At 45.7% G+C, this 15,980-nt stretch overlaps 1 protein-coding gene across 2 annotated transcripts in view; it reads right to left on the bottom strand.

Moving 5' to 3' along the window:
• The window catches only part of scfd2 (sec1 family domain containing 2), a 145,139-nt gene that overhangs the window by 17,818 nt on the left and 111,341 nt on the right, over positions 1–15,980 (bottom strand). For both annotated transcript variants that reach the window (XM_088628665.1, XM_088628751.1), the window contains one exon: positions 11,408–11,553. In XM_088628665.1, coding sequence (XP_088484791.1) covers positions 11,408–11,553 — 146 coding nt within the window. The remainder of the gene's footprint in view (positions 1–11,407; positions 11,554–15,980) is intronic.

The raw sequence follows: 15,980 nt of genomic DNA, 5'->3' as shown, positions 1-15,980 counted from the left end.
GTCTACAACAGTCTCAGTATTAAACTGCAAAATCCTTTACAGAATGTCTGGAAAATGTTGAAAAGAAGGTTATTAGGTTCTTAACAACATCATAAAAATGCGCTGGCAAGCTTAAAATACTTTGGATTTTATATGTTTCACAGATTTTATCCTTACTTTGTATTGAGTTTCCATGCCTTGCCAGATCTGACCTTTTCTTTCTACAGTTTCAGGAGCTCACTGTAAGGAAACCAAACGTTCAGCACAGACGGATATCGAGCAGAATGGTGAATGAAGTATTTGGTTTAAGGTCCTTATCGTATCAAACTCAAATGTATCTGGTTATATAAATTCAGAAGAGAAACACTAAATACTAGTGCTCATCTATCTGCTAGGCTACACTATCAGGAAGGTGTGCAACCTTTTGGCTACAGAGCTCACCTTGGTGCTTAGAAACCTGCCTGGCTGCATTATATAATTGGCAGAGTGGAAGAGAAAATGGCCCAAACCACAGTCACTCTTCCTATCTACACAACAGCGCACTCACAGGCAAACTGCACAGCGTTTTAATAAGAGGCCACGTCTCCATATGGGAAAACTAATGTCTTCACTTCTGATACCACTGCTCTCCACCTCCTCACACACATGCACCTAGAGTTAATATTGCACAAGGTTTTGTTTGTCCTAACAACTGGAGGGCATTTGTCTCTGTCATGACAGAACTGCCGGCACACCCATAGTAGCGGTTACAAAACTCATCGGAGGTACTGCTGAAGTACATACCTCAAACCTACAGCCCCGGGCTACGAAATCTGTCTGTACCTTTCTAAAAGAGCGTTCTGAGGTGCAAACAAATACACTTTATGGCCAGTGGCCTGTAGAAATACTTCATCTGGGCCTTGCATAAAATACAATGAAATAGTTTCTAAAAATATAATACTTTAACAGGGCTTTCCAGATATCACCATAGTTTCTGGCTAGCAAATGCCAAACAGAAACCAACCCTAAAATCTCTAGTTGTGATAAGTCACTATTTTTCATCCAATCTAACAGCAGAAAGCACTTTCTGCATCTCAGTTTTAGAAAACTAATAACTGCATTGCCTGACTTCAGGAGGATGGAAGATGCAGACAAGTACTGTTCACTGATTCTCTTAATACAGTGTCTTCCTATTTTTGTGGGTCAAGATCGTTTGCAAAAGCCAGATGTTACAATCAGAAAAAAAAACAGATGTCTTCCTTCACTTATCAGTGAAGGACAACCACTTTGTCTGTCATTGTATGAAGAAGCACATTGTTGACATTCAAAAGTGCATTTCAAATGATCAAACTTACTCCATAACCCAATTTCTCTGCCTTATTAAACCAAATTCAGTTTTCTTATAAGTTTCTCCAGAGAACCTCTTATACTAATATTATATGTCATATTAAATATTTCATGAAGTGTGCACGTAGTAACAGACAAACCTCTTGCAATACAAAATGCAGTTTACATGTAAAGTTTCCATTGTACATTTGAAATGTATAAAATAAGGCGAGACTATATTCTGTAATTTAAAAAGAATGACTAAGTAATGGAAAACTACTTCCAGAAGTATTTTAGTATAGGTACAGCCTTTCTTCAGTATTTTGTGTGCCTTTTCTTTGTTTCTTTGACAGCTAGCAGCTTTGCCCTACATTTCCCAAACCAGTCCCTGTCATCTTTCCCGAGACATATTTGCCTTTCCTTCTCCACACGCAGAATGGTGTCCAGCAGTCAGCTGTGGTCTCCTCCTTCAGGTCACGTCACAGCAGCCTGCCGGGCTCCAGTCTCCGAGGCTGAGATGGCCAGTCCGTGACTGCGGTCTTCCCGTCGCGCAGAAACTCCCCTGTGCTCTTCAAAACGGGCTAACAGCCATGATCCTGCTGGAACACCAACTCCTGTCTTGGGATTCTACCGCTGGGTAACATACAGTATAAGTACAATACCAAGTCTTGATGTTAACCAGCACCTGATGCTATTTCGACAATCCAAAAGGTCATCAGGGAATTGAGGAAGACACACCCAAACCGTCACCCAAGCACCCACAGCGTGAGGCATGAGGAAAATGTCACTGAATTCTTCTCTTTGTCCTCCACACTTGTGGTCTCTTCGTGTTTCAGATGTGTTCGACTGTCAAGTACTCATCAGGACTCAGAGTCTTCAGTGGAAAACTCCTGCTTGTGTTTTGCTTTATAACTAGAGCTTGCAGCTGGAATTTAATTCAGGGGACATCCACCTTCTAAGCTATCACTGTATTGTTATTTAACTGTTTGGCTGTGAATTTCCTGACCACTTTCTCACAATTTGTGCCAAATTATTTGCAATAGTCTGAGAATTTTGCCTGGCCTCTCAAATAATTCTTCCACATTTTTCCAAACTCCTGCTCGGCCCTTTATGATAAACTCTATTGCAAGTCTGTATCTTTGCAAAGCAGTTTAGGTTCAGGCTATGGAGGGGCTGGAGCTCCCTTGTGGAGCTCCTTTCGGCCACCTCACTGTTCAGCTCTGTCCACCACCGTCCACCTCATTTCAGCCACCAACACTGTCCACCTCAACAAGCTGAATCCATAGAAGTCTCCAGCCGGGTCAGGGGACAAAACTCTCACCAGAACCTCCCCAGCCGGGTCAGAGAAACACCAGCCTACCAGGGGCTGAAGAGAGGTCAGACAACAAGAACAGCCTAGAGTACATGCTGATGGGAGCGACTAATAAGCAGGGACGTGTCTGCCATTGAAACCTCAAGCCAGTATTCCCGTGCTGGCCTCTGTAGGAGAACGCCAAGTACAGATCAGAGGACACGAACAACAGGATACACTGTTTAATGTCAGACAGCAATGTTATTACAGGCTCCACTGATTCCTTCAGGCGCGTGGTCCTTTCAAGATCCACATGGGTGTTACTGTCTTAAAACTAATCAGATTGTGTTCCAGAAGTGTGCTGCACTAAGTTTAGTCAACATGCCCAGCGGCTGAGATTTAAGATGTCACAAAAGAAACTCAAGTTCTGAACCGAGATTCTGCATGGCAAGTATTTCCCCTATCTCTACTTCACAGGACACAGTCGCAGTCGAATTCTGGGCACACAAGTCAGCTCTGGATCCTTACACAGCTACACAGTTCTTCACTGCAGCTGCCACATCCTGGTCTACTGTGGCCACGGGCAGAATCACTGTGCGGTTTTATTCAGCAGGTACAGCAGTGAAGTTCTCATTCCCTGGGGTAAGTGTTAGAAAAGAGCCCTTCCAGATGTCAACATTTTCTAGATGTTATAATAGCACTGCAATAGAATGCTTTGAATGCACCACCTACCAACACTTGCTCTCTTTCTCTTGCTGAGAAAATCCTTTGCAGCATAAAACAACAACAGAAAAAAGGACAGCAGAACAGAAAAGAAAAGACAAAGAACAGATAGCAGCCATATGTCTGGATTTCAGTGCTCTGTGTTTTTGCAGGGCTGTGCTTTAATAGCCAAGACAAGCCAAAGAGCTGCACCGCAGCTTAGAAAAAAAAGTGATGCTCACTATGTTGCCAAGTTATTATTATTTTTTTGTAATTGTTTTACTAACGAGAGCTTCGCAGGAGGCACAGAACATCCTAAACGTTCCCTTTTACAGCAGCTGAAAAAGCCGGTGGAGACCAGCTAACGTGACTTTCCTCAGCAGAGCCGAGGCTGGAGAGCAGCTGGTCATTATATGATTCCTTTCACTGCCCTCATGCCTGGCCTGCTAAGACCCAGCCAGTCGTCTCACCCTGATGCCAACAGGTGCGGTTCAAACCCAACTTTTAGTGTGCCTTGCAGGGGGAAAGCAGAAATAAGCAGTCACACTCAGCGCTTTCCCACATTACAGTCACCCCACAAAGGAGGGTGGGGCCTGACGACTCCCAGACAAGCAGCATGCTGGTCCCAGCTGGGCACGCCGCACAAACACGCTGAGCTCAAGCTGCCTTCCATTTACGGGAACTTCAAATTAAAGACAAGAAAAACAAGCAACAAAGCTTGTTTACATTTGCTAGGAGCACGAGGAAAAGTCCAGACATCCAAAAGGAATTCGTCCCAGTCAGAGCTTGGCCAGGGAAGACGAAGCAGAAAGGGGCGAAGCTAGGCCAGCACTGTATTTAAGAGGATTTGCAAAGAGCTGACAGATTCTACCCAATTGAACATGAGATTAAATGTGCAGAAATCGTAAGGATCTTTCTAGTGTAGCATTCCAGAAAGCTTCAGCAACATGCTGAAGGAGTCCTCCGCACATGTGAAATAGTAAACCTGTTTTGAGAAAGTTTGCAAACCTGTTTTAGAACATCTTTACAGAAGCTGCTTTTCTCCACTTTCCTTCAAGCGCATTCTGCAGTCAGTCAGACATACCAGAGGGTGTTTCCAGCTGCCTCCAGCGCCAGTAAAGGACATGTCCAGAGTCCAGAAGCCCACATGGTGTCTCTACATCAATGCCTGAGTCTTCCTCAAGTACCTTCTTCAAGGATGGTGCTTCCCATTTTAATGAAGAATGAGTGAAAAATGAAACATCTTCAAACACGGGAATGTTTTAGAAATGTATGAACACAGGTAGTGTTATGAACACCTAAAGGTAAAAAGCTGCCTGCTATTGCCCCCAGGCTGGGAGAAATGCTGAGGCTGGGTGTCAGACGCACGTCTCTCCCTGCAGAGAACCAGGAGAGGAGCTGGCAGCTGCAGTGCGAAGAGAGCAGAGTTACACGTGCGCTCGGAGTTACACGGCGAATGGGATTTCTTAGGAGACCCTGAGGAAGCTCCTTGTCCCCAGTTCTGCAATCACATCTGCAGCAGTTGGACAAATCCAGGTTGTTGCACATACAGTACCTGTCTAGGCTATCAGACTACATGATACAGCAACACTTAGGCCCAGACCTGAGTTCTGAACTCCCCTCTGTCCAAGTCTCCGGCTGTGAACGTTCAGGGTGGCACCTGTCCCTCTTAACCAAGTCTTAACAGAGGCCTTAACCGCTGCTATTTATTATGTATTTGGGAACAAGGGATGTCATAAAACCAACAGTTCACAGACAGTGCATAATTATCTTTTTTGTCCGCTTCACACATCTACAGCAAAATCGCAGCCTGACAAGCACATCACACAGAACAAAGGAGGACTCTGCAAAACTGCACGGGACGGTGAAGCCTGAAACAATACAGACTGAAAGCTAAATTTACTGCGGCAACTGAGGAATATGCAATTATTTGTTCCCCTTCATTTCTGATTTCTATCCTTCCAGAGCCTGAGTGATGTGGATTTTGATTTTTTGGGAATCACTTCTGCTCCCTGTTGAAAGGCGGGAGATTCGTGGCAGAAGCCTCTTGCTCCTGGTCTCGGTTTGCTCCTCCCAGCCCCTGCAGGTGTGTAGAGGCATGAGAGAAGTATGTCTGCATGGCTCCACTGGTTCACTACAGGCTGGGTCACAACAACCGCCTGCTGCAGGAAACATCCTCTCCGTTTTCTTTCTTTTTAAAAAACCCCCACAACTATCACTTTTCGTAAAGCTGTGCCATTTTCTAGAAGTATTTAAAACACTGGAGCTCTGTAAAAACAGAACAGAGGTTCAAAAACAGCACTCCTTCACGCTTTTGGTACTGGTGAGATAAGGTATTTCTGAAAGGGCCAAGACGCTAATCACACAGGCTGTGAAGATCCCATTTGTTGGACGAGACGTGATGTCAGAAGTGATTCTGGAAGGGCTGTCCGTTATTTCCCCATGTGATAAATATTGTATGAGCAATGGCTGCACCAATAGAGCAAAAGCATGAAGCCTGCCGAAGTCTGGGCTTAAAGAGCTGCACACAGAGAAGGCAGGCCCAGGTGTTTCGGTTGCTGGTGCAAAGCCATTGTTCTATTAAAATGAGCTTTTATAGCCCTACCCGAAGTTAATACAATTTCTCTTTCCATGCTTTGTCGAATGACAATGACACGCCCCCTCCACTCCCCCACACACGCACTTGCTGTTCTGCAGTCACTCCTAAACTGTCTGACAATGTGGACAATGTGTCTTCATCGCGGGCAGCCCTGTACTGTCACTGAACTGAGTCTCACCAGCGTACAGCCTTACAGCCAAACAGATGATATCTGCTCAGGATCCAGAAACCTTCGGAGATTGAGAAGTTAAAAATGACAAAAGGACATGAGATTTAAACAGTCCAGGGTGTCTGTAAGAGTCTGATTAAAAGAAATGAACACAGCAGCATGATGTCGGAGTCCCACACTGTTCTTCTCAAGTAGAACAGGCCTTTGTAAAGCAGAGAGAAACAGAAACCTTTGGCACGACCCTCTTTGTTAAAAAGAGTTTTCAAGCTGGAACAAACAACTCACAAGGCAGATCATAGGCGGGTCCATCTTTTACTTTAAATTTTGCCAGTGAAAGTTCCCCTTTCCTAAGGGGGCTGCCTGCAAGTTCTTGCCAGAAAACTGCTGTAAACAGTGTGACAGGGCACTTCTTAAATGCCGACCTACACGGAAAACACAGTGTTCCAGCTCGAGGCAAAACACAAACCACTGCCTTACAAAGTACCGTTCTGAAATAAATGAGTCTACACTCATGAAATCATCAAATCATCCATCACCGAGTGAGCACAGCGGGTGCACGTAGCACAGCACTTTACACAGTTGAGAAATGTACCGAAGCACTATGTACCTGTGTCACTTGTTCAGCTGCTACACTGGTGCTAACAAGATGTGCTCGGGGTCACTGCTTTTAAACCAGCACAGCCAATAATCAGGAAAGGCCTCTGCATGGCCTCTCATTCCATCTTCCTCTGCTTCTATACTGTACTGGGATCAGTAGAGACAGAGCCACAAAGTCCCGGCCAGCAGACTGGGGTGTAATCTGGACTTTTTTAGCAGGTGCTTTTAACACAAATGAGAAAACAGTACAGTATTGCTGAAAACTGTCCCTGACGCCAAATTCAGAACCCTCATGAGCAGTTCACGGGTTTTTCTATAAGCTGCAGCATGCTGGGAGTTTGTTTTCCTTCCAGAATAATGAGGGGCCAATGCGTTGCAGTGGTAACTGCTATAAGGATTTGGCCCGCAGTCCTTTAATTTAATTAATACAAGACATCTTCTTAAAGGCCTCACTTCTCACATAAACTTGACAAGCTCCAACACCCTAAACCTAACCCCGAACCCCAAACCCTTACAACCCCAGCCTGCTGATGTCAGGCTCCAACATGCTGCAGCAAATGTTAGTGCTAGGGTGGAGAACACTGTGTACTCCCCCACTATCGATTCTCGATTTGATGTAATCATCAGTCGAACACTCTCATTTACCACGTTAGGTTCCTATTACTAAATGAATTGCTAATTTATTAGCAACCTCTTCTCAGGAGAATCAGAGAGGTGTTGGTTTGAGCACAGCTCAGCAATCAAGGCCATGCCCACCTTGGTGTCTTTCATGCAGAAACTCAGGAAGTAAAGTCTATCTAGACCAGATACCAGGATGTTTGCTTCGTGATAAAACCTATTATTCTGTAAAGTGTGGATAAAGCCTGACTGACTGCAAACAAAAAAGCAGCTTAATGCCAAAGGTCTTGGAGAACCACTTCCCAGCCCTCTGACTCTTTCAGGTGATTGATATTCCAGAACAAAGCACCTCCTCCTTCATTCACCTGTGCAGGACAGAGGGACAGATAATGTGCATCTTCAGACATGTAGATAATCCAAACCCTCAGAGAAACTCCCAAACAATAAAGATTCTTAAATCGACTGAGGCAGCAGCTACTCTAGCAACAGTCATGACATGTTTTTTTCTCTGAAAAATCTGTTTCAAATCTTAAAAACAACAAATCACAAGATACAGAGAGCCCTTCTGGGCTCCTCACTAGTGGAATAAAGTCAGACGTCTTTTACTGCTCACAATTTTTTAAAAATAGAATCAAGCCAGTTTCTATTATGGAGCTAGAAAAGAAATCTCCAGGGCTTTTGATTAGACCTTCTTTCTAACTAGAGTAAGTGTTTTTCCCCTTTCAAAGAGGTTTTCCAAATGACACTTTTTGATGTGGAAGGATTCTGGGCATTCCTCCACAAAGTGAAACAATGAGGTCAGCGTGCAGCAGACGTAACGCAGGAGAACTTCAACAGAAGGTGCTGTGCAGCTGTTTCTAATACAGTGCTTTATAAAAGTATTTACCCTCCTGCAAACTTTCCACATTTTGCTTGCGGCTGAGCTTGCAATTACGACTTCATATTTGGAATCTACACAATCTAATCCAAATGGATAAAGCTAAAAAAAGCTTAAAAGTGTATTAGACATTCAATGAGAATTAAAAGATTCTGAAGTGCATGAGTATGCGGCTCCCTTACATCAGTTCAAGTGGAAAAGAATAATTTGAATGGCCACATAATTACTGCCACAGCCATCAGCCACATCCCCCTGCAACTGGCAGCCCACTGGAGCTCAGAAGGTATGAGCCTGGCCAGTAACTGGAGGGGAGACTCTTAGGTTGCTGCTGGAAGAGGTGTTAGTGGGGCCAGCAGGGGGTGCTCACCCTGTGGTCTGTGTGGCTCCTAGTGCCCTAGTACAGTATAGGCGCCGTCCTTCGGATGAGATGAAAAACCGAGGTCCTGACTCTCTGTGGTTATAAAAAATCCCAAGGCGTTTTTCAAAAAGAGTAGGGGTGTGGTAGGTGTTAACCCCAGTGTCCTGGCCAAATTTCCCCCCTGGCCTTAACCATTCTGGGCCTGATAATCCCCATCTCTGAACTGGCTTCATCAATCTGTGGACTCGCAGGAAACTGGTACGGAATGCCACTGTGACAATACTGATCTTCAATCTTGCATGAGATAATACTGCCATGTAGCAGAAGCTGTTGTGATCAGGCAAGAGATAAACTGAACAAAATGCAAAGCATTACACTTGGTGCTACTGTAGCCCACCACAGCACATCAGCCAGTCAGCACTAGCCCAGCTGTCAGGCATCATGCGATTGGCCTGCTTCTCTCTAGCAGGGGCGAGGCAAACGGACAGTGCACAGTGACCAGTGAGTTCTACAGAAAAAAAACAGCTTGAGTTGCTCAAGAATCGAAAACTGGGCTGAAAAAATGGGTCGATTTCAGCAGGTCAATGACACAAAGCAAAGACAAGAGCTACACTGGAGTGAAAGGTAATGTCCTTGAGGGGCCCAGTCACAATCCTGCATTGAATTCAATAGAAAACTTATGGCAAGACTTGAAGACTGCAGTGCCTCAAGCTGGTTCAGACACCTCCTAAAATCCTGAAAGCAGGAATTGCTGCCACCAAGAATTGACTTAGGGGCCTGCAAACGTACTCATGCAATCAGTACACTTCACTTTGCATGTTTTCTTTGCACACATTCAGCCTGCTTCACACATGAAAGTGCCCAGTTTGATTATTGCAGTGCATTTGAGGACAACTGTAAACTCTGCTTGTTCATTAGAATGTGCCGCAGTTGGCAGGGGGGAGCTCTGTGCACGCAGTTCTGCGAGGCCCGACGAGATGAGACACCGCGATCGGGACAGACCTGACCTCAGGCTCCTCGTGAGAACAGGCCTGACTGCAGAGATGAACAAGTGTGAACCAGAGCAGGTGAGATAGACTCGACTTAGCAATACCCTTGAGTACGTGATCCAGGTCTTTTTCACATCTGCACTTCTTTACGCAAAGGGTGGTGGGAGTCTGGAACCAGCTGGATAAGATCCTGGGATCAATAAGCTGCTAAACGAAACTACTGACTAGTACTTCACTACCTACCTAAACCTCTAAAGGTTGTTCTAAAGCAAGCAGGGCTCGAGCTGAAAATGAATGGCAGCACTAACAGACTCATTCCTTTGTTTGCTTTAACAAGTAATTTTCCATCAGGTGCTGACTTTTCATTCTGGGTCTGAGTTGTTATAAAACACAGTACAGGCATCTCCTATCCTGGAGATCTGGGTGTGGACTCTTCAGAATGGAAAATTGTAATGTTATTGCAACACAGCTGGGAGACACGTCTAAAGCCAGTTAACTCTAAAGCAAATGTGCATTCAGTTTCAGTTTCTTAACTGGAAAGGAGTAATTCAGAGACGTCCAGTCCCTCACAGAAAGGAGTGCTTACGGGTGCTCAGATAATGTGCTTCAAGAGAGAGGACGCAGGACTGCAGAGCCCAGCTTGAGGGTGGCTGCACTGTAATGATGAACCGTACATGGCTGTAATTAATGGTCATAAACTCATGCCCACTTCCAAAATTAATGACACAAACATTTTGATAAACAGTGACTCAGCTTGACAGTGGTTCTCATGAACTGTTTCAGAAATTACAGCTGACAACATATTTGCACGATTAAATATTACTTATTTCAGACACTGAAATAATTAAAGAAAATATTACTTAAAGTTGTATGTAGTCAAAGCTTGCCAGCATACATCATTAATGATAAAAAAAGACCATTTCTTTTCTTGTATTGCTGGAAATAATGTATATTAGGGGCAGATTTGTTTACAGAAAGAGATAAAAGGACAAGAATAGCCTACAACAGAAAATGGTTTTGCAATCTAAATGAATACAGTCTCTGTTGACTGTTGCAAAGACCGCAAACACACAAGGCCAGCTGCAGAAAGGGGAGGCTGGGCTGCTGTCCCAAAGAGAGACTCGGTGCTTTCCTTGTGCTTTGAGCTTCTGCAGGAGCCGAGAGGTCGCAGTGAGGGGGGGAGCTTTCACTGGTAGTGCTGCACTACAGCCCTACGTGGCACTACGGACCATGAGGTTCTGCTCCAGATGGGTGGGTAAAACTCCAAAGGAAACATCACTGACACCTGCCCCGGCCACCCACCCACTCCGGGTGACAGAGCTTCACCTAAGACCCGGACACAGTTGAGCTGGGCTTGACGTTCTCTGACAAGTCCTACTGCACAGGCAGGAGCAAATCAGTGATTCTGCAAACTCTAGCGATGCTCTCAAGTCAAGGACTGGGCAGGACTTATAAGCACCTGGTGCTGTGTGTGTGTGAAGGCAGACTGCGCTGTGCTCACCTGGTGCTCTGTGTGTGTGATGGCAGACTCCGCTGTGCTCACCTGGTGCCGTGTGTGTGTGATGGCAGACTGTGCTGTGCTCACCTGGTGCTGTGTGTGTGTGTGATGGCAGACTGCGCTGTGCTCACCTGGTGCTGTGTGTGTGTGATGGCAGACTGCGCTGTGCTCACCTGGTGCTGTGTGTGTGTGTGATGGCAGACTGCGCTGTGCTCACCTGGTGCTGTGTGTGTGTGAAGGCAGACTGCGCTGTGCTCACCTGGTGCTGTGTGTGTGATGGCAGACTGCGCTGTGCTCACCTGGTGCTGTGTGTGTGTGTGATGGCAGACTGCGCTGTGCTCACCTGGTGCTGTGTGTGTGATGGCAGACTGCGCTGTGCTCACCTGGTGCTGTGTGTGTGTGATGGCAGACTGCGCTGTGCTCACCTGGTGCACTCCATCCCCTGGACTGTGGACAGAGCGGAGCTGCCTGAGGTGAGCTCTGGACCTGCTCAGCCCTCGGAGGATCTCGAACACCCTTCCCACTGCGGTGCGGGCCACGTCATCCGTCAGCTCAGAGGCAGAACAACACCCTTGAAGGACAAGCAGACACAAGTTTCCTTTCACACCTCAAAACACAAAACAAAAAAGAGAGTGATGTCTGTCGGCCAGCTGTTCACCTTGGACACACCCCAAAATGACTCCACAATAACTGGGACCACGACACATTTCTTTATCCAAAACAGACCTGGAAGACAGGTATTTTCTTAAAATAATAATAATAAACTTTATTTCAAATAGCACCTTTAAAGGTGGCTTTTCAAAGTGCTTTACAGAATGACATCAACAACAAACACAAGATATTCACAGTGAGAGGAGACAGCAGAGGGGGGCACAGAATACAGGAGGAGCAGAGGGGTAAATGATAGAGCCAGTGAAGTAAAGGCCCTCCTAAAGAAGAAGGTTTCGAGTCTGGATTTGAAGGAGGTTAGGTAAGGCGACTCTCTGAGATCCTTGGCAATAGAGTTCCAGAATTGTGGGGAGCAGCAGGAGAAGCCCTGTCACCCCTAGATTATAGACCAGAATTAGAGGAGCAAAGGCTGAAAGACAGGAAACATTCTGACTTCAGCTCTGACAATGGAAACTGGGGTGTAGGACTGGACCCTGGAGACCACCGATACAGCTTGTCTGGATTTTAGATTTAGCTAAAAAGACAAATATCATCATGGTTGGCACGGTGCCCCAGTGGTCCGGGGCCCGGAGATCGATTCCGGACCTGGGGTGCTGTCTGCGTGGAGTCTGCATATTCTCCCCGCGTTTCTGTGTGTTTCCTCCCGGTGCTCCAGTTTCCTCCCACAGCTCAGAGACATGCTGGTAGGATAGTCGGCTTCTGGGAAAATTGGCCCTGGCGTGAGTGTGCGCGCGCAGTGGACTGGCAAACACAGACACCAGGGCCAGGTGTGCCCTGCTTTGAGCCCGGGATAGGCCCCAGCTGCCCTGTCACCTAACATTGGCTGAAGTGGTTAGAAGATGGATTGATGGATGGATGTAAAACTATCACCCCTGAACAGCACATGAGCTGCCGAGTAAAGACTCCAAATATATTCATACCTTAAGACTTGTGTTTTATGCACTTAATAAACTACGATTTCGGCAGCTCCTCTGAGTGAACGTAATGAAAATATTTTCTCTAAAAATGATACTGTAAACTTTTTCAGAGAGACTGAAAAGATTAGCCATTTCAAGGAAACTTGCCTATATGTACATATGTAGCACAGTACAGAGATAAGCTGGGTGATTGATGTGCCCAAACAAGAGTCCAGCACAGGAAACACATAGCTGGTTTCACATTTTCTGCTTCAACTAAAATTAAGAGTGCTTCCCAACACAATTTCCCAGACCACTCATTTATTTTGTTAATTGCATTACTGGATAATGATTTAATGTTCTGCATATTTCAGGATATTAGGGTAGGGTATGTATGAAATCCAATAGTAGGGTATATTGTGACTCACTTTACATTAACTTCTGTAGAAAACACATATAGTACGAATTCTTGCACATGGACACTGCAGACTGTTTGGTGTAGGTCTGGAAAAAAGCCATGAATCACAGACAAGGCCTTTAATGTGGATGACACACACTGGTGATCTGATTCATTCTGGCTCATCACAAATAAAACTCCTACCCAGACTACATGAAAACGAAGACACAGATTTATTCAAAAAAACATCAGGAATCAGGGATTCAGAGATTCTGGGTAGAACTGTGTCTTCATTAAAGAACAATGGAGCTTTCTAACCAAATAGGAGCAAAATGGAACTATATAAACGATGATCTTGATTATTAAACTGCAGTTGCTACTAAATCTCACAACATAGGGAATGGAGATAAAGAAACTTATCAGAGTTTTTAGGCTTAATCTGCTTAAACTGTTATGTTTAAAGGTTTAATAGGTGTCATTTGTCAGGCTGTTACTTCCAGGCTGTAATTGTAACTCTTAAGTGGTTATTGCTGTATACAGTATGACTTTAGAATGAAAGCTGGTTTATTGTAAGGTACCATCATCATTAAGTTCAAGCATCTACGAGACATCTCTACTGGTAACAAATGGTCAAAACAGAAAATTAGATTAAATACAAATCATTCATAAGGCACTGAACTTGCTCACCCTGCGAGATCACAGCTCGGGAACATTTAATTAGATTAGGCAACGTTAGCCGGCATGCAGCAGAATATACACTTTCTCCTGCTACAACACATGCACAGCAACGGTACCTGGTATTGGGGGAAATAACACAGCCCGGCCACTTTATGCATGAAACTGCTTTTCAAGAGCTGAATCACAATGCCTCAGGAAAAGCATGCTGCCTGTGTTTACAAGCAAGAAGATATGCATATAATTTGGAAAAAAAAACAATAACAAAAATTCTGGGACTGCACGAAACATTCCTTTTCTCAAAAATATGTTTTTGTTTTTCATTCCAGATTTTTCAACAAGACCCACTTGTAAATTGAGCCACAGAACCCTGACGGATCTCTGCCGAGTCGCAGGGGGTGTTGGGTTAGTGAGAGGTAATGGTGCTGAACGGGTTATCTCATGAAAACGGTCACGCCCTTGCCTCCCCGCGTCAGGAGGGTTTGTCTCTACACCAGATACTGCTCACATCTCCGCCATTTCCCCTACAAGTGGAATGTGCTCGCAGAACTTTCCCTTCAAAGTCAAAGAGAAGCTTTGGAAGGTAATGTCAATACTGTGGTGCACAGCATTTCTGTCACTGGTCAACACTGGAGTCGTGTGCTTTTCTGAGAAAAGCTTCTTATGAGCTGTTTTAATACCTGTTGTTATTTTCCAGCAGTCTTCCTCTGACAATCCTAAAACAGGGACCCCTGTGTGAGCTAATCACTTCACTTGACACTACAGTGGGCTGAAGACGCACTGACTGGACTGTAGAGGTGACAGTGGGGTGAAGATGCACTGACTGGACTGTAGAGGTGACAGTGGGGTGAAAATGCACTGACTGGACTGTAGAGGTGACAGAGGGGTGAAGACGCACTGACTTACTCTTTACTCCTCAAGACTGGCCACAGCTATGTCGGCAGTAACTAGAAGAACTATTTCGGAGGGTGTGAAGGCAGCTCCTCCCAACCACAGGTCTGACACAACTCCACAGAGAGACCGGCTCGCTCAGCAGCAAAACAAACCCACACCCCTGCTGTTAGAGACTGCAGCGGCTCACTCAGAGGGGCGTCTCCTGAGGAGCAGCACACAGGCTGAAGGAAGGTAGCGTGAGAGGAAGGGTTTGAAAGGCTGCCAAGGAACACAGAGCTCGGCTGAGGACTGGCAGCATGACCTGTGGAGTTGCAATTTGCGGTTTGATTTGATTACAGCGAAAATGGCAGAAACAAGACCAGGTGCTGGTTTCAAAACAGCAAGGCGATATGCTGGAACGGGTTCTGACCCTCTCACGCAAAAACTTCACTTTCCTCCACGGTGCTGAAGGGGGCTGACGGCTTTGATGCCCGTCTGATAAAGAGCGGGCGGAACAGGATTGGGTTACGGACTTTCAGGGCTGTCAAATTAACGCAGAACGAAAAAGTATGTGAGCTGACAGATAATGAGCACGGCTGGAACGAAAACAAACCTTGTGAGGAGAGGAATCAGCCTACAGAACTGCCACTGAAAAGTTTCAGAAGCAGATGGAGTAAGAAAGAAAACACAAAGAAAACATTTCCGAGCTCTCTGCTCAATGCAAAATAATAATGAGACTAACAGCCTTCTGAAGGGGGCGAGGCTGGCTTGACGCCAGAGCTAATTAAAACATGACAAGGAAAAATAGCAGAAGTGTCTGACAGGCTGTTTATCAGAGCCAATAAGACAGATCAATAAAGGTTTATGATGAAAATGGTAAGCACAAAAATACCCCTTCCACCACAATCCCAGTGAACGCCCTACATTCCCAATGTCCTGCTTGAGAAGAGTGCCATCAAGAAGTGCAGTTTGTCTTCTCCACTTCTGTGTCCCGGATCTTAGATCTGACACGTGTGACAAGTGGTGCCATGTGCTCTGAACCGCAGGTTTGTTCCCTGGCTCCTCACTGACCTCACCGACATGAAGCTCGATTAGAAATCACCACGGTCAAGGGTTCAAAACGGGAGTGACGCAGTAAGCAGTTTGGACCGAAAGCCAGGTTCATGCTGTCCATCACCTTCAACGGACTTATTTGCTGTCCAATGCAAGGAGCATGCAGTCTGGCAGCAGAAGGAAGGAACTGTAACTGAACCTCAGCTGATCACGGGCTGCCCCGCTGTTGTGAGAGGGCCAGCCCTGGGGGCGAGCAGGTAAGCGTGAGCTTGCATTCCCATCGGCGCCCCCCTGTGGTGCCACCAGGGCTTTCTGGGACAGAGAACATGGCTGCTTTCCTTTTCCCAAGGCTGGTTTGACAACAGCAATGTGCGTTTGGGTTCTCTAACAGCGTGCGAGCTGTGGGGGTATTGTCACGTTAGGGACTACAAACAA

The sequence above is a fragment of the Lepisosteus platostomus genome, chromosome 1, assembly GCF_059453375.1.
Source record: "Lepisosteus platostomus isolate fLepPlt1 chromosome 1, fLepPlt1.hap1, whole genome shotgun sequence".
Lineage (NCBI taxonomy): Eukaryota > Metazoa > Chordata > Actinopteri > Semionotiformes > Lepisosteidae > Lepisosteus > Lepisosteus platostomus.
Note: the sequence above shows the minus strand (reverse complement) of the source record. Positions and strands in the feature narration are given on the sequence as shown.